This window comes from Plasmodium inui (genome assembly GCF_000524495.1).
Source record: "Plasmodium inui San Antonio 1 unplaced genomic scaffold supercont1.14, whole genome shotgun sequence".
In the NCBI taxonomy this organism is placed as follows: Eukaryota; Apicomplexa; class Aconoidasida; order Haemosporida; family Plasmodiidae; genus Plasmodium; species Plasmodium inui.
In genome coordinates, this window is record NW_008481848.1 from 169,860 (window position 1) to 193,393 (window position 23,534).

Here is a 23,534-nt window from a genome sequence, read left to right on the forward strand (position 1 = left end):
CCTCAAGTTGAGACGGAGGGGACCGACAAAGGGGCGATAACGTTAGCATATCAGTAGCATTGTAGCCAACGTTAACGTTAGAAATAACGCTAACATGGACGTGCAAATTTAAAAAAAAAAACAGTTCGAGTAGGCATCTAAGTCAAACACAAAACGGGAACACGTACGTGCGATTGCACATATATACATATGTACGTATATGCCAATCTGCTCAGCACGCGGCAGATACAGTTTGGCCTACTCGTCACTACGTCGCTTGGGGGGTATGCCCAACACATGAGCGAATCATCCCATGGAACGTGAGAAGCTGGACTAAATACAGTTAACCTGCGTGAAGTTGCTCCCGTGTGTTTCTTTCCTATATTTCTTTCTTTTTCTCTTTTTTTTTCCCCCTTTTTTGAGACAAATATTAGGGTACTTCTTGCCCCATAATGAAGTGACATTTCGGGGTGAAGGGGACCCCAGGGAGACTGCAAAATAGCAACCGCTGCGGGAACTGCTGCACCAGCCGCTACACCGATACACTGCTACATGGGTACGCTCAGAGGTCCGGGTCGTGCCAGGGGGAAGCCGGAGCCAGCTGAAATTTGCTTACCTTGGTGAGCACACCCATGGTCCACAAGCCCTCCAGAACGTTGCCGCCAAAGAAGGTCAGCGTACCCCTGCCCTCCTTCCGATTGAAAGCAAAGTGTCCGGCATAAACAGTACCATCTTCCTTGCAAGTGAACGTCCCAAACCCATGTCTCTGGTCATCAACCCACTCCCCTTCGTATTTGTTCCCATTGGAGTAAAGCAAAACGCCAAACCCATTGGCCTTATCATTTTTCCATTCCCCTTTGAATTTATCCCCGGAAGCATAAATGAGTTCTCCTTGCCCCGATTTTTTGGCAAATTTCCATTCCCCTATGTATTTATCTCCCCTACTATAAGTCAGTGTTCCCTTCCCATGCACCTTATCATCTTTCCAGTACCCCTCGTACATTTCTCCATTCACATAGGTCAATATGCCGTAGCCATTTTTCATATCATTGGACCAATCCCCATCATACTTATTACCATTTAAAAATTTGTAAACTCCTTTCCCTTCCATTTTCCCATCAACCCAATCTCCTTCGTATATTCCGCCATCAGCAAAAAAGTACGTTCCTCTTCCTTGCATCTTCCCCTCATACCAATCCCCCTCATACGTCTCCGCAATTTTATTTTCACGTCCTTTATACTTAACACACCCTTTCCCATGCCTCTTATCATTCTTCCACTCACCTACATAGACATCTCCATCTTCATATGTGTACGTGCCCCTGCCATGCATTTTCCCGTCTAACCATTCACCTTCGTACACATCCCCATTGTTATACTTTAGAATTCCAAACCCGTTTATCTTTCCATTGTCCCACTCCCCTTCGTACACATTTCCACTGACAAACTTGGCTGTTCCTTTCCCATGGATCTTATCGTCAACCCAGTCACCTTCGTATATTGCACCATCGGCATAGGTAAACCTCCCCTTGCCTTCTCTCTTCCCGTACACGAAATCCCCTTCGTACTTTTCATTCCGGGAGTATATGAGAATTCCATGTCCGTGGAACAGCCCATCCTTGATGTTTCCGTTGTAGCAGTGGGTTCCCTCCGCCAGGGTGCTCGTGGCCATGCTGTGGAGGGGGCGGTTGTGCTGGAGGGGTTATTCTGGAGGGGTTGTGCTGGAGCGGCTGTTCGGGGGAAGTTCTGCATAGGCAGCTGTGTGGGCACTCCAATGCGCACACGCCGCTTCTTACTTGTTGCCTGCAGCTCGCGTGTCCGCCTCTGCCGGCTATGGGGAGAAGTGTAACTTCTCGCTTACGTGGGGCTGTCTTCTTCAGTTTCGCGAGAATATTGCTCGAAAGTAAAAAAAAAGAAAAAAAAAAAAAAAAAATTACGACAGTGACTGCACGTGGTAACAGCGAACAATTTTGCATAAGTGGCCCCTCGTCTACCAGCGCATGTAGCGGGGGAGGAAAATGTTCTATCGAGGGAAATGTAACAAACGTGGCAATCGTTTCCGACGTGGCGACTGTTTACAACGCGACCGCGGCCCGCCCCTCTGTACCCTTTTGTCCGTTCGAACTGAACGTTTCACTCGCACCGGTCATGTGGACGTCATGGCGCACATACACATACGCGCGCGTGTGCAACTGTTGCGCCCCCCGTTGTTGCAGCCCCGGAGTTTATTCCCCCCCCAGGGGGAATCCCCTACAACAGTAGCGAAGTTCTATGACAGCGCCGCGTGCTACACGGAAAGGGTAGAAATTACTTTCCTCCGAAGAGGGGTCCGTCTCTTTAGGCGGTTATTTCTCACACGTCCTACACCGCGCAGAAAAAAAATCATTGCCCACACTCCCTTACAAAGCGGCAAGACCACGTCGCCATTTCAGAACTAAAATTTCCTGAATGGTTCATATAAAAATAAAAAAAAGAAAAAAAAAACGCATAAATGGGTAACTACTTCAACTCTTAACCATTTAGACGAAAGAACGATGCCGACTAAACCTCTCTTTCGCCGCTTCCCCGTTCAACGCAACAAAACCCGTTCTAACCTCCGCGAAACAACACATCATGGCGGTGACACCAAATGGGAAGCCAAACCAGCCGATCAATTATTTTCGCTTTTTATTTGTCTGCCCCAAATAAGCGGGGAAATGTTCACCATAGCCACGTGTTCTTCGACTCGTCAGTGGGGGGAAGAAATAAAAACACACAAAAATATAACACGTATGAGAAAAACCCTTAATTATATATAAAATTGTGGAACGATTTTTTATCCTGCGACGTTTGGGCCTCCCACACTTGAATGTTAAAACATGGGCGTAAATAACCTCTTTTCTCCTTCTACTGAAGGAGGAAAAACAAGGGGACAATGCACAACAGTTGGAGGGAACTACACACCGGTTTTGTGGTCATCTCGACATTTTTTCTAACCCAGATCGGATGTACACAGATCACTTCTGTTTGTGCCAAATGGGAAAGTACAGAATATATCGCGAATGCTGACAATGTAATGCCCTTTTTCGGTGGAATTTCTCCTTACAGTTGATTAAACTGTGCCCGACCGCCAATTACCTACTTCCAGTGCACCGCAAGCCAAAGAGATCACTACAACGCTGTGGCATGGGCGCTATCCTCGCGAAGTGAAAGACATCGCAGAGGTGGATAAACACAGGGCAAAGGAAAACGGAAAATTGTCAGTACAAAATTGTCGTAGTGCGCTTTTTTCTCGCTTCCTTTTTTTTGCTCCTCTTTTTCGCCTCCCTTATTTTATCGCTTTAATGGTGCGCGTCAGGGTGCTCCGCTTCGACCGGCTTAGTCATGGCCCATCATCGTACAGTTCAAATATAGAAGAGGCGCTTCCCCCCTCTTTTACTTCCTAACGATTTTGCTGCTCTCAAAAGTGCGTAGCTGTATTTCCCTTTGTATTTATGGGCGCCCTTGGCCATAACAAAGATGCGGGTGAGTACAACGTGAATTCCTTTAGTTCTCACCTGTTTGATGTAGCGAAAAAAAAACCCTCTTCTGTTCGTTTCCCCTGTTTGGTCATATGGACAAATCCGCGTCGAACAGAGTGGCAAAAAATACGTCAACCTTCTGTGCAGCCAGGCATCATAATGAGTGAGAAAAAAAACAGAGGGAAGCTTCTCGTAAGCGAAAGCATCGTGTGCATCAAGCGGTACTTTGACTTGCACGATGCTACCGTTGTGTCAATAAATGAACTGATAAGGATTATACTGCATAGGAGGTTGGTTTCCCTCAGTTTTGCAACTTCCATCTGTTAATGCTGTGGAAATGATTTCCCATCATGGCACAAAATTTCCCTTTTGTTTACTCCGCCAAACGACACCCTTGACGATGTATTTTTTCCCCCTTTTTGTAGTGCCAACCCGGGGGCCGGCTTCGACCAAACGGGAGAATTGGAAGATCTTCTCAAAAATGAGTTGGCTTATGCGTTTATAAAGGAATACGAGGCGGTCAACTTGGCACTGACAGATTTGAAGGTGTGCCTAGGTGAAATGAAAAGGCTCAAGGGGGGTATTCAGGAGATTGAAGCTTGGGGAAATTCCGCTGGGGAGGCACCCAACGTGGTACACTCCCTGGAGACCTTTTTTAAGAGCTCTCTGATCCATTTCAAAAGGGACTACAGATTGAAAAAGAAGTTACACGAAGCGCTAATTCATGTGGATGGTGCATGCGAAGATGAAATAAATCGATTACAGTTGATGTGGAAGGAATCGCCCTTCTTATTTACAATTTTGCATAAACACCATGTGAACAAGTTAATTATTGAGGGGAGGCAATTTTTGCAGAGAGTACAGCGGCGGTGATGCGTTAGCCCATGTGGGGTGTAATTTCACATGAGCGTGCCAACACAAGTGGTCTTATTTCATTCGCTCCTTTCCGAAACGTTCGTGATTATCCCCTCAGACGATAAGAACAAACTGGAACAGTTCCTTTTTTTTTTTTTTTTCGTTTTAAATGCACAAAATGGGAAAAACTCTGCATGAGAAGGGTGTCACGCTGAGTGTGACCACATGTGCGTTTTTCCACGAAGGCGCAGATTACGCTAACCAGTTTCTAAGTGACAGACCAGTTCGCGCTTCTCACAAAAGAATGCTTTGATCATCGCATGGGCAATAAATGCAATGGAACCACCCCCCCTTTTTTTTTAAGAGTAGCACCTTCATGCAAACGTAAAAATCGAACTGTCGAAGGTGCATACCAGGAGCGCAGGTGCATGCAAATTCCTCCACCTACAGAGATATTTTCCCCACTTGATGGACAAACAGATTGGCATTGAGCAGAAGTGATGCCATTTAACTCGCTCGTCTCGGTACGGGGTTCTTCTTTACGTAACTGAGCTGACCCGCAGACGTTCACTTTTTGATTCATTAAAAAGAATGATCCAAAATGATCTGAATTGAACCAAAATAACCTCAAATGAACCAAAATCACCCGAAATGAACCAGAATGACTCGAAATGAACCAAAATAAACCAAAGTGACATCAAATGACCCCAAATGAGTGTATCCTCAGGTCAGTCCACTTCCCCCTGTTTAAGCGCGTTCTTCTCGCTAAAGGGTTGCCCTCATGTGGCGCAATTGCATATGTCTACAACACGTATTTCCCATTGTGGGTTATTCGGGGGTCCCCTGACGCACACATAGATGAGCTTACGCGTGTACATACACTCTCTAGATAATACGTGCATGCAGGTACGTGGACCTGCAACGACATGGGCGCCCCGATGTGGCGCGTGCAAAATAAAAAAAAAAAAAAAATAACACCGCCGCAACGTCCCGTTGTCGCTCTACAAAATTTGATGTACTTACAAAAGAGAAACACCCCAAATGTACAGTTGGTATATACACACGTGCAAGAGTATAAGCGCATATATATGCGTATGTACATGTGTGCAATTGATTCAAACTTGAGCTTTTTGCTTTTTTTTTTTATTTTTTTTCGTTGTCACGTGAACAAATGACGAGACTGCAAACAGTTCCACGTAACATACAAAATTTTGAGTAGAAAAAAAAAAAAAAAAGTAAAGTTGTTCAATCGGAAGAAAATAAAATCAAACAAAAACAAAAAAAGCTTATAAAAAATAAATTAACTTTATTCATTTCTTTTTTTTAATACCAAAAAGTAAAACTTTTCATTAGTCCTTTTTCTTCTCCATTCACCTTGTTCTGACTTTCGTTTCACTGCGCTCATTTGTTTGTTAGACTGTTTAATTTTTCATTTGTTATTTTCCATTTGTTATTTCCCATTTGTTATTTCCCATTTTCTATTTCCCATTTGCTATTTGGCATTTTCGATTGTTTGCTTACTCACCCGTTCGCCCGCTCCACAACGCGCTGCTGCAAAGGTTGCCCTCCGCACACCACAGGTCCTACTCACCGCCATCCCAGTGTAAAGGGACGCCCCCCATTGTACTGTACCTCCCCGTATAACCATACCTCTCGGCAAAAATGAACACCTACTACAGCCTCTTCGTTTTTTTCCTCCTCCAAATTGCGCTAAAGTATAGCAGAGCAGCTGTCACGGTAGACACAATATGCAAAAATGGACATCTGGGTCAAATGAGTAACCACTTTAAGTGTATTTGTAACGAAGGGCTGGTGCACGTTTCCGAAAATACATGTGAAGAAAAAAATGAATGTAAGGAGGAAACCCTAGGCAAAGCATGTGGGGATTTTGGAATGTGTATAAAAGGCCCAAGCCCAGGACAGGAAAACACGTACAAATGTGGTTGCATTGAGGGCTACACCATGAAGGAAGGATCTTGTGTGCTTGCAGTATGTCAATATAAAAATTGTGGAGAAAGTGGTGAATGCATTCCTGAATTCATGACGGAAGTCCAAAGTGCAGGATGTTCATGTGCTATTGGCAAAGTTCCCAATCCAGAAGATGAAAAAAAATGTACCAAAACGGGAGAAACTGCTTGTCAATTAAAATGTAATACAGAGAATGAAGTTTGCAGAAATGTTGAAGGAGTTTACAAGTGTCAGTGTATGGAAGGCTTCACGTTCGACAAGGAGAAAAATGTATGCCTTTCCTATTCTGTATTTAACATGCTAAACCTCTCCCTCTTCTTTATCATCCTGCTAGTCCTTTCATACGTCATATAAGTGCAGAACTTGCGCAGCTAAGGGGCGCAAATTTTTTGAGTTAAAATACTTTTCTGTACTGAACTTTTACCGAGTGGTGATGTGATCAAGTTACTATGTGATGAAATAACGAAGCGATGAAGTGTTTTTTTTTTTTTTTTTTTTTCCATTATTCGCTTTGCTTCGTTAACCACCCATTTTACGTAATGTTTCGGCGAGCAAGTGGACACCCATGTGTGTCTACTCCTTTGAACCGAGCGAATTGGCTTCTTTTCCAAAGTGCAAAACTTTGTCTGACCAGAGAAGCGATGGCAAAACGTTGCCGAAGTGGCCTAGCTCCTCGTGTTTACGTAAAAAATGTAAATTAAATTTTAAAATTGAAAGAAAGAATTAAAATAAACAGATGAAATGAAAAAGAATACCGCCGTGGGAAAGACAGAACTGGACAAAAAGTCTCGGGAGGCGGAGTCCTCAGCGCTGCTGTGCTGTAAAGAACAACAGGTTGTCTTTTCTGGTCCTGTGTTCAATTGCTTCGCCGGGCATGGCTGCTTTGTTCTTCTAACTTTCGCTATTTTTCGAATTGGGATTTTTTTTTTTTACATTTGGCTAGCTGAGCAGATTCGTCTTCACATACAGCCATTTTTCCACGTAATGCATTTTTCCCCATGGCTGGGGTGACCTACAAATAGCGACAGCCTATTTTTTGCACCCTTTTCCACGATTGCAGTGAGCTATATTGGCAAGCGAATTCCTACACGATGTTTTCGTGTAGATACAACGCACAAGTGGGTAATCCCATTTGGGGCTCAATCGTAAAATGGTTGCCGATGGGGAAGACGTTCTGTCAACTCGTCGTAGTTTCAGTTCCAACGAGGGGATTCACACCGTCCAGAAAAAAAAATATATACTTGCAGGATGCACGCACCTGACTACTCAATTTGTGTGGTCCTACGTGGGGCAACACATGTACTACCGTTGTGCGTTAAAGCTATGCCCAATTCGGGAGCAAAGTGAGTACACACGCGCTCAGCTAGTCGTGCACACCTTTTTGAACAATGTCCTGCTGTCTTCATGGACATTAAGAATGATCTGGGTATCGCTAAATGACACAATTTTTGTAATTACGATGTCATACAATTGTCGCAGATTTTTTACTGCATATGGTTATCAATGTAGGTACACCGTTGCAGTTGTAGATGACACGTTTTAGACAGAGCGGTTATTACTAGGGAGTATAGGCATCGATTTTTTTCATATGGGAAAACTTTTTTTTTTCCTGACCATGATTGAACTTCTTATCCTGCAGAACTTTAACGGGAGAAGTGAATAAATTAGGAACTAGCCAAAATGCTTCCAAGTAAGGCAATTTTTTTTTTTTTTTTTTTTTTTTTGACGCTTTCCTGTTGAAAAAACCAACTTTTTTAAACTTAAAAAAAAAAAAAAAAAAAAAAGCATAAAAGAAACGAGCCAGTGAGTTAACGATTGGACAAACGGGAAAAGTAAAAAAAAAGAAACAAAATTAAAAAAGCAATATTGTTTTTTTTTATTTCCACATTATTATTTCCATTAGTTTATTTTTATTTGTTCATTTCGACTTACTCATTTCTTCACGTCCATTCTTCTCCTGTTCCACATTTTAATTGTCTTTCTGTTCATTCGACTACAAAGTGCATTATTCAAAAACGCCTCCCCTTTTGAGAGAACACCCAATTCAGATCGATTTGCCCCCTTTTGGGAGAACACCCAATTCAGCGCGTCACCCCCCCCTCCCCACTTTTTTGCGCCATCCTTTGTTCAAAATGAATACCTACCACAGTTTGATGTTCCTTTTGGCCATCGTGCTTGCGGTTAAGTACACCTTCGCAAAGGTCACGGTGGACACACAATGCAAAAATGGCTATCTAGTCCAAATGAGCAATCATTTTGAATGCAGATGTAATGACGGGTTTGTGTTGGCAAATGAAAACACTTGCGAGCAAAAAATCGTTTGTAAAAATACACAAGATGTAAATAAGAACTGTGCAGATTATGCTGTGTGCATAAACACTAGAGTGAATGATGTGGAAAGAGCATTAAACTGCACCTGCATAACAGGGCACAACCCACTGAACACTGTATGCATTCCAGCCAGATGTACCAACATTCTTTGTGGAAAGGGAAAGTGCATCATAGATCCCACTAATCCAAATAACACCATGTGTTCTTGTGACATAGGAACCACATTGGATGAATATAAAAAATGTGCAAAGCCAGGAAATACTCAATGCACGTTGAAGTGTAAGGCAAACGAAGAATGCTTATTGACTCAGAATTATTACAAATGCGTTGCGAAGGAAAGCGGCGGAGAAGGCAGCGGCGGAGAAGGCAGTGGAGGAGAAGGAAGCGGAGGAGAAGGAAGCGGAGGAGCAACAGGAGCAGCTTACAGTCTCATGAACGGATATTCAGTAATCAGCATACTAGTTGTATTCGCTTTCTTTATGATGTCATTAGTGTAGACGATTCTACACGCGCGCACACTAGGGAAGAAGGGTTTCACAGAGTCAGTAGAAATCGAACGCACAAAAAGGAAACTACATCGACCTCGAGAAAGAACATTTAGGTGTGCAGTTATGCCTTGGGAGAAGCACCTCCACCCACAGTTGAGTTGCTGTTAACTTAAAATTTAGTGGCACCCATATTGTGACTTTGTTCGCTCAAATGTATCGTGACAATATGACAACAATAAATATTTTTTCGCCGAAGAAGATGCCAACACCTGGTCACCTGGGTTGTGGCAATGATGTACATTTTTCTTTTACTCCTTGCGCTGTTAAGCAGTTAACATTTAGGCCTTTTATTTATTTATTTTTTTTTTTTTTTTCGCTGTGGCAAGTTACCCAAACCGTTTGTGCATAATATGTCATTCGTCTTTGTCGTACTTAAGATACAGCCCTTTTGACTGGGGTCAACCGTTTTTGTGTTGTAGCTGGCTGCACATAGCACTGTGCGCATGTGTTGTATGTGTGTTTTGTGTCTTTGTCTATGTCTGTATTTGTGCGTTTTTTTTTTTTTTTTTTTTGTGCACCCCAAAACCATCACCAACGAGAATGTTTAACCGAATGGGGCGTCTTAAAAGAGCGAATGCAGGAAAAGGAAAAAAATCGAAAATGCAAAAAGGCAAAAAGGCGACAGTGCGAAAAAAAGAAAAAGTTTTTTTTCTTGTTCGTGTGTCTCGCACTGGGGAGCACGCTCTCCCCTAAGGAAGGAGTGCAAATAAGCGAGCTAACTGAAAAGCGGCAAAGTGGCATGGATGCATGGAGGCATAGAGGCAAACACGTAAAAAAAAATAACAAACAATGGAACACGTATATAAAACACAGACATGGACATGTTCCATGTGCAGGGGCACAAAAAGGTCCCCTCGAAGGGATGTAGTGCGAGGGGCTGGAACGAACGGTCTCTCCCCGAATGGTGTAATCGTTAAAGTGTTATGCCGCTAAACCGCTAAACCGATGCGACGATGGGGTGGGCACCAAGGCTACCGCTCCCCTCCTCTTAGGTCACATTCTTGAGCCGCTTCGCCAGCGTGACATAATCAATTTTGTCCTTATCTCTCAAGTTTAGCGATTTGAAAAACAATCTCATGTCCTCATCGACCAACCTCTCATCGCTGTTCTTCAAAATAAATCTCATTTTCTCCTCATCAAGATAGCCACTTTTTTCTTTGTCGAAAAATTCAAAGGAGGTGATTAGCTCGTCTAGCGATAAGGGTTCCTCATAAGTCTCAAGAAATATCCTCAAGAATGTCTCAAAGTTGATGTGTTTTTTTTTTTTGTCCATCAATTCGTTCTTTTCATATATATGACATGTTCTGACATTTTGACCATTTGGGCTATTTTTTTTTTTGTCTTCATCGTTAAAATGGTTCAGCTTTCCGATTAGGTTTTTCATTCGATCGTAATTTGGGGTAGCTTTGGCTTTGTTTTTCTGACCGCTTGATTGCTTCGCTGCACTTGGCGTCCCTTTGTCTCCTTCTCCCTTATCGGCTGCCTCGGCAGCGTCGGCAGCTTGCGGCTGCTCCTGCTCCTCCCCCTCTTTTGCGTCTTCAAAATGGTTATCCACCATCTGGTCCATCTCTTTTTCCGTTTTGGTTTGCCCGAGCAATCGCAAGAGCGTCTTAAATTCCTCTGCGCTAATTTTTCCATCCTTGTTATTATCCACAAGGTTAAAGTTTTTTTGCATCAATTGGAGTTTTTCCTGAGATATGCTGCTTTGCATTTTGCCTTCCTCACCTGTGGGTCACCCTTCAACAGGGGTGGATGCGTAACAAAGTCAGGAGCATACGGTGGTGTACCTCGTAATGTACGTATGTGTACATGTTTGTCCATGTGCCTGTTTCTGTGTGTGGACTTGTTCAGTGCGCTCTCACTTGGGCAACTTCCCCACTTGGTCCAACTGACCAAAGAATGTCAACCTCGCGTGCTGAAGTGAAGGAGCCCCAAAATGGTGAGGAACGAGTAAACACATATATCACATATATGACACTTGTCAAAAATACAGAAAAAAAAGAAGGACGTCCTCCAACATGCGTATCCGTGCAGTTAAGGTGACCAACGAAATGTTGTGTAATGCAGGGCATTTTTTCTTTTTTTTTTTTTCTTTTTTTTTGCGCTCGGAAGGAAAGTCAACTGGGACGCTGCTCCATCTGCGGGGAGGAGCAGGTGTCCATTTGGGCGGCATTCTCCCTGTTCCTTAACCCGGGAAAGCGGTCGACAGAGGGGTTGGAAAAATGGGGGTCCGCTCAATCGGGAGAAGCCTCCTTGGGTGCTGCCCGTTTGGCTTCTGCTCGCTCTTTGCGTTTCTCACTAATCTGGCGGAGCAAGTCCTCCGAAGGGTTTAAATATCGCTCCAATTTACTTGCGCATTTATTGAGGACAAATTTTTTTCCCGAAATGCCCACCTCTGGATAATCCGCCCACACAGCAAAGTGATGCAAAATGATGGCACAGGAAACAGACACGTTGAGAGAACACGTGCCATTGCCATACTGAGGGATGTAAATGATTTTATCGCAATAACTGAGTGTCTCATCATTAATTCCCGTCCCTTCATTTCCAAATAGGAAGGCTGTATCTTTATGTACAAAGGGACGTCTCGTCACCGGTACAGCACTGCCTGTTATTTCGCATCCATACAATAGGATACCATTCTCGCGCAGGTGGGTCTTCAGCTCCTTCATCGTGGAGAAATACTCTATGGTTATATATTCACATGTACCCATGTGGCCAAAGAAGTTGACTTGATTCCTTTTTCGACTCACGACGAAAATTTTACTGACCCCGAAGGCAACGCAACTTCGTACGATGCTCCCGATGTTTTTCTTCTTTCCTATGTTGTAAATGGCCACGTACATTTGGGGGCATCCCGGGGGGGGTTCCCCATTTAGGGTTACATCCCCGCTTAGAGTGACTTCCCCACTTGGGATGAGTTCCCCCCTTGGGGTGGCCATTTCGCTGCGCCCGAGGGGATTCCCGTTCTACTCCGCCTGCGCTTCGTAATACCAGTGGACGGTTAAATTGCGGACTCTCTTTTCACCACGCCGCTGTCACGAACTGTCGGTCTCGTCGTAAGATAGCATTTCTGGCAAAACGTTAAAGAACTTGCTCTTGGTCGCTGTAGCGTCACATTTCCATTTCTTCAACTTGGTCATGCAGTATTTTCACAGGGGGACAATACACTAACAGGAGAAAACAGAAGGGGAATATAAAAAAGTATGTCGAGATTCCACTTGGGTGGAGTTCTTCGGGGAAGGGGAGGTTGTTTTAACGGAGAAAAAAAAAAAAAAACTAAAAAATAGCAACTTGGCGTGGGTGCCCACATAGATAAAAATTATACATAAATATATTTGGCATATATTTTCACATTATGACTTTCTCATATTTTCATATTTTTTATGTGCTTGTGTACATGTTGGTTGCATGTGGGAGAGCGAAAAAAAGGGGCGACCTCTTGGCCGAGTGATCTTACCCCTTCCATGCGCATCGCCAGGACGGATAATAATTTTCTCCTTATCAGTCGCCTAAACTTGCGGGGCGCTTCCCGAGGAAATGGACTTTTCTTTGGAGTCTCCCTCCGCTGGGCACCAACACAACAGCGGTTCATGCGCAGAATGGTTTTCTTCTTTAAGGGAGCAAAACGGTTGCTAGTCACACCGGCATTTACCTCTCCCTCTCTATGACCCTAAGGGGGCGGTGCTTTTCCCTATTTCGGTACACCCCCAGAGCTGTACCTTCATATCTTCCTTTTTGAGAAAAACGAATTTGTTAATTTCTTTACGGTGACATTGTGAAGATAAGCGGTTATCTGCCCGCCGTTTTTACCCCGTTGTAGACTGTCCGCCGTTTTTACCCCGTTGTAGACTGTCTGCCGTTTTTACCTCATTATAGACTGCCCCTCATTTTTTTCCCACATTTTTTCCCCCCCCCTTTGCGACATGATGAATGGCTCCACCGCGGAGGGTCCCTGCACCTTGCCGCAACCACCCAAGTACATCCTCGGACTGGAAGGGAGTGCAAACAAACTGGGGGTCAGCATCATAAATAGCGACTTTCAAATTCTGATAAACATGAGAAGAACCTACGTCTCCGAAATTGGCTGTGGATTTATCCCTAGACAAATTAACGCGCACCACAAGTATTATATCATCGAGATGATTAGAGACTGTCTCGATAAATTGAAAATAAAGATAACCGACATACATTTAATATGCTACACGAAAGGGCCAGGCATTGGCTCCGCCCTCTACATTGCCTACAACATAAGCAAATTCTTTTCCCTTCTCTTTAACATTCCCGTTATCGGAGTCAACCACTGCATTGCCCACATCGAAATGGGCATTTTCATAACGAAGCTTTATCACCCTATCATTTTATACGTCAGTGGAAGCAACACACAGATCATTTACTTCAACGATCACAAGAAGAGGTACGAAATCATCGGAGAGACGTTGGACATAGCCATTGGAAATGTCATCGACAGGTCCGCCAGGATTCTCCGAATTTCCAATTCTCCTTCACCTGGGTATAATGTGGAAATCTTGGCTAGGAAGAAATATCTCTTAAATTTGGAGAAAAAAAAAAAAAAAAGCCTCAATGGTTGTGTCCACTGCGGGGAGAGAACCAAGAAGTGGGGACCCGTATGGTGCCCACGTGGAGGGGCAAGAAAGGGACACTGCCCCCCAGGCGCACACCGGTACAAATGAGCCAAATATGGCAGATGATTCTAATACGCCAAATGATTCCAACACGCCCTATATGCCCAATAAGCCAATGAGGGCGGACCCGTGTGACTACACCGAACTGCTCTTCTTCCCCTACACCATAAAAGGGATGGACATCTCGTTCAGCGGGTACGACTACTACGTGAGTAAGTATTTCTCCAGGTATTTAACCAAGCGAGGCAAAAAGGGGATGGACGGCGACGGGGGAAAGCCACCAATGGGCGATCAAGACGCCCCTAAGAGGAAGAAGTGGCACGACGGGGAAGAAGCCAACGAGGGGAAACAGTACCGGGGGGAAACCGACCAGGGAGGAAAAAGCGATGCGGACGTCAACGGGGAGGAAGATGACTATGGAGAGGGCGACGCAGACGGAGGAGACGAAAACGTAGGAAACGCTATCCGAGGAAACTCTATGGGAGGCAACCCAAATGATGGCGGCACGCAACACTTTCCGCAGCCCAACTTGAGCATTCACGCGGGCGTGCAGGGCAGCTCCTACTACGAAGAGAATGTCATCTGCAGCATCGTCGGGAAGAAGAATTACGGGGAGGACGATCATTACGCGGAGGACGACGACGGAGCCATCGAGACGGACAGCGATTTTTTCGACTCCAGCTCCGACGGTGGCGCGGCGGGGAGCGACAAAGAAGGGGTGGGGAACCTTTCCAGCCCACCCATCGAAGAGCAACCACACAACAGCGCCAACCTAACGGACGAAGAGAAGCGGAAAATACAAATCTGCTACAGCCTGCAACACCACATATTCAGCATGCTCATCGAAATCACCGAACGAGCCATCGCCTTCACGAACAGCAAGGAGGTCATCATCGTGGGGGGAGTTGGCTGCAACGTTTTCCTACAAAACATGATGAAGAAAATGGCAAAACAGAAAACTATCAAAATTGGATTTATGGATCACAGCTACTGTGTGGACAACGGTGCCATGATTGCCTACACGGGGTACCTTGAATTTTTGAATACCAAAAATAGGGAAATCTACAATTTTAATAATATAAGTATCCACCAGAGGTATCGGACCGACGACGTGCTCGTGACGTGGAGGTAGGGGTAGCCTCTACGAATATGCGGCAGGGGGGGGAGCAGAGGAGGAGCACCGGAGTAGCCACCAAATTTGTGAAGCCTCGTCCACTCCGCGTGGCCGCGATGTGGCACTGACCGATGCGTCAATTTTTTTAAAAAGGGGAGCGCTGAAAACGCAGACGTGGTGCAAAAGTTGTAAAAAAGGAAAAGTAGTAATTATGGGAGGGAAATATACGGGAAAATTCCCCCCCTGGTCGTGTTACACCGGGGTAGAGATAACCTGCCGATGCCGCCCCACACACTACGATATCAGCACCTCGACAGAGATGTCCTCCATATAGGTGAGCAGATTCTTCGAATGCGTAATCCACTTGTCTATGCTCTCCTTCATGAAGAAGATCTTCTCATCGTTGAGCACTCGTGGCTTCACCCACGTAATCTTCACCGACTTGTCAATTTCGTCAATTTGGCAAGTAATAATATTTTTACTCTTAGCCGTGATGAGCATTTTCTCCACTTCGTCAATATCCACTTTGCAGTGCTCTGCAATTTCTTCAAACGAAATGTCAGATCTTTCTTTTTTTTTTTTAAAAGCTAGATCCATGAGGGCTAGCAGGGTAATCTTCTTAAGCATATTCCTCTCATAATCTTTGAGAAGCGAATTCTTAATATTCGCCTCGTACGTCTGTACCACTTGGTTGAAAGCTTCTATGTTTCCTTCATTGTAAATATAGATTAGCTGATACAGCCAGTTTGTCTGTTCGTTATTTTTTAAGCATACATTGATGAGTGGCAGCTGGATAATCTCTCCTATATTGTACACATCTTCACTTATTATTGAATGCATGCAGATATGGGTACCTATATCGATTTTCTCCGCCTCGTCCAAATCATTTAGGGGAGTATACGCTAAGTACAGCAGGGCATACTTAACGAACAAATCCGACTTACTTAACACTTTATAATAATTCATAATGGCAAAGTTGTAAAACTTATGTGCGACGACATTCAATCCGATGACCCCTTGGAGGAGATTCTTCGTACTCTCGATTTCATTTTCGCAGCTTTTAAAATCTCCTAACTCGATATACTTCAATATGAGGATACATCTATATATGATGATTGCGTCCTTATCATTTTCTAGGTGTTTTTCGGATTCTTTCAAATAGGAAATGGTCCAGTTGGCATCAAACTTGGCCGTCACGATGTAAAGCAACTCCGCATATATCGTCTTCTTCAGTTTGCTCATCAGGGGAGACAGATATGTGTAGAAGAGTCTAAACTTGTCCTTCACTTGGACGTTCTTATTGTTAATAAATTTTTGTACTTCTAGTGTCAACTCGTGGTGGAACTTCTTCTCTTTGTAATTTTTCATTTCGTTGAAATTTATGAAGTCATACTTCCCTTGCAGCTCCCCGATCAGCGCCTCCTCGTTTTCGTTCAGCAGCCCGCTGATTTCCTCCGCCGTGGTCGTCATCGTTCCGAGGGGTTCAGCAGGTGCCCCAAAAAAAAGTCACTTGGATTTACAGTATAGAACGGGTAAGCAAGCATAATAGGCCGCTTACGTGGGGAGAGTATGCCATCCGGGTGGAGCAATCCAAATGAGACTTCACGTGAAGCAGAGCCCACTACAATCCACGCAATGAATGCCTTCCCAGAAAAAAGGGCAAGGGAAGCGGCAGAGGAAGCGACGGCTTAAGTATAATGGGAACAAAAATCTAAGCCAACGGGTTACAAAACGTGTAAGCAAAAGAAAACAAAAAAAAAAAGAAAAAGAAAACGAAAAAAGAAGAAGGAACGCACTTCCTCACAAAGTGGGGCAATCAAAATGTGTTTTTTTTTCTCCCAACCCCTTTTTTTTCTTTTTTTACATAATTAAAAAGTGCCGACTGAATAGCTAATTTTTTAAAAAAGGAAAAAACATACATTGTTTTGCACTTCGAACAATTCGTGAGAACAGACTAGGGGTAGGCACGGCGCAAAGAAGGCAACCTCCTGGTGATCTTCAAAAATATTTTTTTAACCTTATGTGCTACTTAAGTGTGGATCGAAATTCGGACGCAGCAACAGGAAGGAGTAGCCGCTTTAGGCATAAGGTTGGAGAAGGAGGATGGCAAAAATGAAAAAGAAAAAAAAAAAAAAAAACTTAGCCATTTTATGGTTTACTATAGCCCTATGTGTGGTTGTTGGCGAACACTGCCATCGAATTGCCATCTGAGGAACCTACCAAAAAAAACTTTACATGAATGCCTCTGTTATATCATCACCTCACCATTTTAAATGGCGTACCTTCTTCCTTTTCGGGGGGCCTTCACACAATGGAAACCAAATGGGTAACAGACAGCGCTGTACTCTTCTCGGTAAAAATGGCGCCCACACGGACACACCCTGCGCCTATGTCACATGTGTACATCCCATTATGTGCTCAAAAAGGTGTAACAGAGAGAAAAACGGAAAAGAATAAAGACATACCTTTTAACGATTCAACCCTGCGAGGAAAATACAATGCACGTCCCTGGGAAAAGGCCTCCGATTAGGCACTATAAAAGGCCATTTACGACCCATGCGTCTTCCTCATCACGTACGCCTTCGCGTCAAATAAACATCCCACAGTATCCCCCTGCCGCTTGCTAACCCCACGGCTGTGACCAAAAGGGAACCCCTTTCGTAAAAGCCTCGATAAAAGAGCTCACCATGTTATAAGCCAACTTCGTGAACGTCTCACTGACATCATATACCAAATTCCAGGGAAATCCAATTGGTACGCGAAAAAAAAAAAATGGCAAAATGTTCTTTTCCCTGAGAGGCATTTTACCCCTCCATGCTCCTGTTCCGTCATATTTCAAACCCTCTGTGACAAGACCCCATGTGTACACTTGACACGTGCAGCTTTGAAAAAAATATTGCCGAAGGGGTAGGCAATTCAGTTGATCAACTAGGTCATTATTTTTTCATCAATAAAAATGGCCTTTCTTTTTTGCGTGAATAATCTTGCAAAGTATAAAGCGTCATATTGTGAAGTTCCCATTTTTTGTGTGTCACCAAAAGGGTTTTTTTTGTTTTTTTTTTATTTCTTCTTTTGCTTTCCTTCCTCAATGCGGTAAATGGACAAGGAAGCCATTTTACGAAGTGGTGGTGGGGTCTCCCTCAAGAGGAGCAAAAAGCAGATTGAGTCTTTACAGTATTCTTTGAAGAAAAACATAAGAAGTATGTTGTGCAGCATGCAAGTTAAGAAAAAGGGCATTCCATTTTGCCACGTCACATAGTTCAGCATTCCGTACCATGCAAATCCTTGTGCAGCAATTTTGCCTCGATATGCACTTCGTGAAGGACCTTTTCCCCAGCCTTTTATTTTCTTACCTACCCTCCTCCAGAGAACGAAGAGTTGACGAACCGAGTGTACTATTTCTTCCCCACCGATGATGTGCTAGACCAGACCCTCTTCCATTTGTGTAAGTTTATACCGAGAGATATGCACATTCTAGACGAAGATAAGAAGACGGGAAGCACGCACAATTCGATGCCCTTTTCACGATTCGAAGATTCTGACACAGATAGCTGGGGTGATAAAATCAGAGGGGACGACGACATTGAGATAGACGAACCCCGTGCTGGAGGAAGTAAATTGCTCACTTTGAGTCCCAACTTGGGAATAAACAAAAGGCCAACACATTCTTGCATCGAATGGAAAGGGTTTGTTAACGAAGCGAACGGATATGCAGCAGTTAAAATTCTTAACCCTTTCTCCTGCCAGGAGTACAGCACTTATGCGAACCGGCTCGTGTACTTCCTATTTCAGAGAACGAACTGCATTGGCGTGGAAGATTTTCTAAGGAGCCACAATTTTGTGCGGACCGGCATTCCGCTGTACATGAAATGCAAAAATAAGCTGTGTGTTAGGTTATCTCACATCGACGCTTCAAATGATTTGTATGTTTAATGTTTCGGGACAGTGTGCGGACGTAATGCGGGTGAAGGATTTTAATGGATCCATGTGGTGAACAGAAACTCCTGCAGAGTGGATGCATGCACAGCGAGTTCTTCCTATTTGGAATCTTTTCTGGAAAGGTAACCAAAAGAGCTGCGCCACTATGGTGAATTCTTACATGCGGGTATATAAATATGTATATGTGCACCTTGGCGTATTTGTGCTTTCCCGCAGCAGTGGTATTTTTTTCCAAGGGTCGAATTTTTAGAAATGGCACGATAAGATGTACAAAACGGTCCTTTCCCTTTACTTCGCCATTTAACGTATAGCAGAATGTTACGCAGTTTTGTTGCGCTTTTTTCTTCCTCTATTATCGCCCTGCACACATGAAGAGTGAAAAAAGGGGAAAGCAAAAAACAGCTAGCCATTTTGTGAAGATTAAAAAAAAAAAAAAAAAAAACGCACACAAAACAGCGGGGATTAGGAATTTCCCTTCATTTACATCCTCGTTTAATAAAAAATTATGACCGCGCAGGTAAAATTTTTCTTTTTTTTTCTTTGCAGTTATACAACCACTGGGCAAATATCGTTTAGGCGTATTCGCGAATTAGAAGGCGACAGGCGGGGCTTATTTTCTGTGAGAAAAACGGGTGCCAATTTTCGCTGAAACGTTTCTAATTACGCAGAGAGGAAACAACTATTTCGCCCTTTGCACGTAAGTGGTTGCATTTTAAGGTATTTACCAAGTTGCATGTTAATTTACACACATGAACGCGTTCTGTGCTAGATCTCTGGTTAGCCATTTTGACCAGAGCCGCACAAATTATTTTACTCCCCGTTTCGTTGGTATGTTCCGCTTTGGAAGATCACCCAATCGGTATGTCCATACAAGATATTATTCCATACTTGGCGTCCACTGCTTTGCGCGCACGGGACTTCCCCATGTGGAGCAGTCCCCTTAAAACGGACAAAACGGGGAAGGACATCCGTGGGGGTTATTAATCGCGCCGATTTCGAAAAAAGGAATAGGGAAAACTGTAAACTGTATGCCAAAGTACCTTTATAAGAAGAAATTGGCATACTTCCTCATTCATTAAGGGTAGCTTCATCCTATGTATACAAATAGGCATTGCATCGCATAACATAGGTTTAATTTCTGTTTTTTTTTTTTTTTTTTCCTTGGTTAATCTATTATCCACCCCATCCATTTTATCCCTTGAGTTGAGCTGGAGCCTCATGGAGCTACCAAGCTCTTCCCAGTCGCGCGGTAAATGCCTAGATATAATATAGCATATTATATATAATACGCATATAAATACAGCAGGCATATATACGTATATATTCCTAAAGCGCTCCCAATGCTTGGACCAGCCTAGGTACATAAAAACATAAATGCCATATATATGTACTACACGTAGGGGGCGACGGTTTATTCCGTGTACACTTGAGTGAGTTCCTTTTTGCCAAAGCACCCCCGCAGCTAAAGTTTACGTAAAAAAAAAAAATTTAAAAGCGTCTTTGTCAAATGTATTTGGCTGCCTATGGCTTATGCGGAGTGGGAAAGTGGGGTTTTAACATGTTATTGGCGAAAAATCCCCTATGACGCGTTTTGAAACCATTCAACGTTCGGCATATTAAGTCTATATATAAAGTACATATGCGCATGTATACTCCGCATGTAATATGCACGTAATATTATATACATGTCATTTATGTTATCTATGTTTTCACGTTTGCGAAAAGGAAGGGAAAAAAAAGAAAAAAATCAATTTTTTGTTTGTTAACCCTCTTACAAATGGGGGAATTTTAAATTGTGAACTTTTTTTGTACTTCCCCGGGCGCAGAAAAATATTCCAAAGCCGAACGTACTGCCAAGTTTATGGTAAATATTATATGCAACATTTTCAACGCAGCTTTTATATGAAAAGTAATTTACATGGAATTTATTTTTTTTTTTTTTTGCAGTTTTTTATTTGAAGTTTTCATTTGCAGTTTTATTTATATGTTTTTTACTTTTCAACTTAGCTGTTATTTTTCCCTTTTCAATTCCCATTTTCCCCTTTTAATTTTTTTTACCTTTGTGCCAACTTCCTTACGCATCGAACGCATTTAAGCAGATTTATGAAAGTTTTAAACCTTTTCGTCATTTTGTTTTGTGTTTTCATATGCCACATATTTGTATATGTACAACGTATATAAATAAAAGTAAGCAAAAAATAAATGCATGGTTACGGATGAGTGAATTTTTTTTTCTTTCTTTCCATTCCATTTTTTGTTTTTAATTTTATTATTCCCCCCCTTTTCCTGCTTATCACTATATTATACTTATGTACATGTACGCCTGTACGCATTTTTTTTTTTTGTTCCAACTAGCAACGGTGCGCAACTTAGCGTAACTGCTTTCCACACGTTTACCTGTGCATGCCCCTTTCTTGACTCCAAACGCTGAAGCGCATCGGGAAGGACGAAAAAAAAATACACCCACTGCCATTTCCTCATACACCTAAAAAACCCTTAACCGCCCCTGCGATAGAGTTGCAATAAACTCGAAATAGTAATGCAAAAGGGGAGATGAAAAAAAAAAAGGGAGGAACATCATTTTAGCCACTTGCGTGCGACATCTTTACCAGTTACGCAGCAATATTCTGTTCCATGAGGACGCGCACCTCTGTGTCGGTACGCCCTTTCATATAAATACATTAGCCATGTAATTAATTAAAGAAATAAATGTACAATTAAGTAAAGCAATAAAAAGGTGCTATTAATTAATGCCCGACTTTACTGCTCCCGAGCGGTCACTGCTGTGCTGCATTTCCGTCTAGTGACTTGACTGGGCCGCATACTTTTGACGTTGTTTTGCATTTGTATGCCTTCCTTCTTTTTTTTGTTTCCGCCCCCATTGGCTTGTCTGTTTGTTAGCCTGGTTGTCGCACTTAAAGTTATTGTAGCACAACCGCCACAGCTTCTTGAACCACACACGTTTTCCTTGAAACAGTTGAATCCTCTCGTCCAAGCGTCAGCGCATCCACAAACCCCAACTTGGCTAAAGCGCGTTAAGGCATTGAGAAAAGATCCTGGTGTCACCGTTGCCTGGTAACGAAAAATTATATTTCAAAGAGCTCACAATTCTTCGAGTTTTTAATTGAAATTAAAAATCCGCATCGAAGTAGCCACTTTTTAAGATAACTCTCCTGTATGTCCCCCACTTGTGCCAGAACCATATGCCACGCAACACAGGTAATATCGTATGTGCAACTAATTCGTGCCACGAAGAGGTTAGTTCGCCTCCTACACGCAGTCACGCCAAGGGGGATGACAATCAACGTCGCGTCTGCCCGCACGCATGCACAAGCTTGTATATAGTCAGATTGGAAGAGAATCCAATTTAGTCTGTCCTTCCGATCAGTTGCCTATAGAAGAGTGCAGCTAGACGCAAAAGGAAACTTAAAAGGCAAAAAAGAAAAAAAATAGAAACAAAAAAGGTGACAAAAAAGGGGAACAAAAGAGGGGAACAAAAAAGGGAACTAGCGGTAAATTGAAAAGGAGCCAAAAGAAGACCTTCACTTTCTCTCTCCTTTTTTATTTAATACACTCTCCCCATACAAATTGTAATTATAAAAGCACCAATTGTAACGAAGTACATCATCTTTTAAACCGGATTACGTTGTTACGAAGTTGCTGTGATTGTTTTAAGGCACTCATAAGTAATATCAACAAAATCGAAAAGATAAAATTGGTGTTTTTGTAAGAAAAAAAACAAAAAAGAATCGATCCTTTTCTGGGGTTTGGACGAGACACACAGCAGGCACCCTTACCATTTTTTGAAGCTTACAAAAATATGTATCATCTTGTCTGAACATATACATATTTGTGAGAGCGAACAAGTGGAAATAAAAACAACCACACTCCCCTGTGGTGCGCTTTGCTGTAGCCCCCCCACACGGTGTGACCCCTATGTACATGTCTAGATGTATGCCTGGCGTGGCGTCCCTTTGTAGTGTGGGTCCCCCAAGTAAAATTTGGTTCTTCCTTTTTCACGAGGTTATTGTCTCTATTTGTTTTAAATCATAAAGGGAAAAAAAAGGTGTGTACTGAGAAATTCAGCCCCTGAACAGATAGCTAAAAAGTTAGATCCTACCTCCTTCCTCTTACCATTTTTGTGCTGCCTTTATGTGAATCTGCTAACGACTATACTGTTGAGTATCCTTTGGGGATGAAACAAAGTGTGGGCCTCCACCTTTTCTGATGAAGCAGGCGTACGTTAGCACGTTAGAACGTCAGCACGTTCGTACTTTCACCTGTTAAACTGTACGCCTGTGTGTATTCATATATATTTATACATATCCCCCCAACATGTACATACCAATATAGGTGCCAGCACGCAGCAGCCATCCCCCCCAAGCAAGCTCCCTCGCCCTCCACGGTCGCAGTCGTCGCTAGACAGGTGTGCCCTACCGCAGTTACATATGTACCATAACTACTATTGACAATTGTGCGGGAAAAAAAAAAGGCGAACATTCTGGCTACTCTTTCGGAACAGCTCGAAGGATTTGACCACAAACGACCAGGAGCTTTATCTATGTGCTTGTACATATATGCGAGGCATTCCCATCCCCCAGCTGATATAGAAAAAAAAAGAAAAATCTCACTAGCGAAAATTGAAAGCAACACA

At 43.1% G+C, this 23,534-nt stretch overlaps 9 protein-coding genes across 9 annotated transcripts; 5 read left to right on the top strand and 4 right to left on the bottom strand.

Moving 5' to 3' along the window:
• Window positions 1–541: 541 nt before the first annotated feature.
• C922_03368 (hypothetical protein) lies at window positions 542–1,651 on the bottom strand (the record flags this gene model as incomplete). Its single annotated transcript, XM_008818960.1, has 1 exon — window positions 542–1,651. The coding sequence occupies one exon, from the start codon at window positions 1,649–1,651 to the stop codon at window positions 542–544; it is 1,110 nt and encodes a 369-aa protein (XP_008817182.1).
• A 1,987-nt stretch (window positions 1,652–3,638) lies between these two features.
• On the top strand, window positions 3,639–4,352 carry C922_03369 (hypothetical protein; the record flags this gene model as incomplete). The annotated part of the gene is made up of 2 exons (XM_008818961.1): window positions 3,639–3,769; window positions 3,905–4,352. The coding sequence occupies 2 exons, from the start codon at window positions 3,639–3,641 to the stop codon at window positions 4,350–4,352; spliced, it is 579 nt and encodes a 192-aa protein (XP_008817183.1).
• Window positions 4,353–5,996: 1,644 nt separating this feature from the next.
• On the top strand, window positions 5,997–6,656 carry C922_03370 (hypothetical protein; the record flags this gene model as incomplete). Its single annotated transcript, XM_008818962.1, has 1 exon — window positions 5,997–6,656. The coding sequence occupies one exon, from the start codon at window positions 5,997–5,999 to the stop codon at window positions 6,654–6,656; it is 660 nt and encodes a 219-aa protein (XP_008817184.1).
• A 1,778-nt stretch (window positions 6,657–8,434) lies between these two features.
• On the top strand, window positions 8,435–9,130 carry C922_03371 (hypothetical protein; the record flags this gene model as incomplete). The annotated part of the gene is made up of 1 exon (XM_008818963.1): window positions 8,435–9,130. One exon carries the CDS (start codon window positions 8,435–8,437, stop codon window positions 9,128–9,130), a length of 696 nt encoding a protein of 231 aa, XP_008817185.1.
• A 1,039-nt stretch (window positions 9,131–10,169) lies between these two features.
• C922_03372 (hypothetical protein) lies at window positions 10,170–10,892 on the bottom strand (the record flags this gene model as incomplete). The annotated part of the gene is made up of 1 exon (XM_008818964.1): window positions 10,170–10,892. The coding sequence occupies one exon, from the start codon at window positions 10,890–10,892 to the stop codon at window positions 10,170–10,172; it is 723 nt and encodes a 240-aa protein (XP_008817186.1).
• Window positions 10,893–11,415: 523 nt separating this feature from the next.
• On the bottom strand, window positions 11,416–12,123 carry C922_03373 (hypothetical protein; the record flags this gene model as incomplete). The annotated part of the gene is made up of 1 exon (XM_008818965.1): window positions 11,416–12,123. One exon carries the CDS (start codon window positions 12,121–12,123, stop codon window positions 11,416–11,418), a length of 708 nt encoding a protein of 235 aa, XP_008817187.1.
• Window positions 12,124–13,107: 984 nt separating this feature from the next.
• C922_03374 (O-sialoglycoprotein endopeptidase) lies at window positions 13,108–14,959 on the top strand (the record flags this gene model as incomplete). Its single annotated transcript, XM_008818966.1, has 2 exons — window positions 13,108–13,768; window positions 13,890–14,959. 2 exons carry the CDS (start codon window positions 13,108–13,110, stop codon window positions 14,957–14,959), a joined length of 1,731 nt encoding a protein of 576 aa, XP_008817188.1.
• Window positions 14,960–15,235: 276 nt separating this feature from the next.
• On the bottom strand, window positions 15,236–16,411 carry C922_03375 (26S proteasome regulatory subunit N9; the record flags this gene model as incomplete). The annotated part of the gene is made up of 1 exon (XM_008818967.1): window positions 15,236–16,411. The coding sequence occupies one exon, from the start codon at window positions 16,409–16,411 to the stop codon at window positions 15,236–15,238; it is 1,176 nt and encodes a 391-aa protein (XP_008817189.1).
• Window positions 16,412–18,038: 1,627 nt separating this feature from the next.
• C922_03376 (hypothetical protein) lies at window positions 18,039–18,874 on the top strand (the record flags this gene model as incomplete). Its single annotated transcript, XM_008818968.1, has 2 exons — window positions 18,039–18,141; window positions 18,309–18,874. 2 exons carry the CDS (start codon window positions 18,039–18,041, stop codon window positions 18,872–18,874), a joined length of 669 nt encoding a protein of 222 aa, XP_008817190.1.
• Window positions 18,875–23,534: the final 4,660 nt, after the last annotated feature.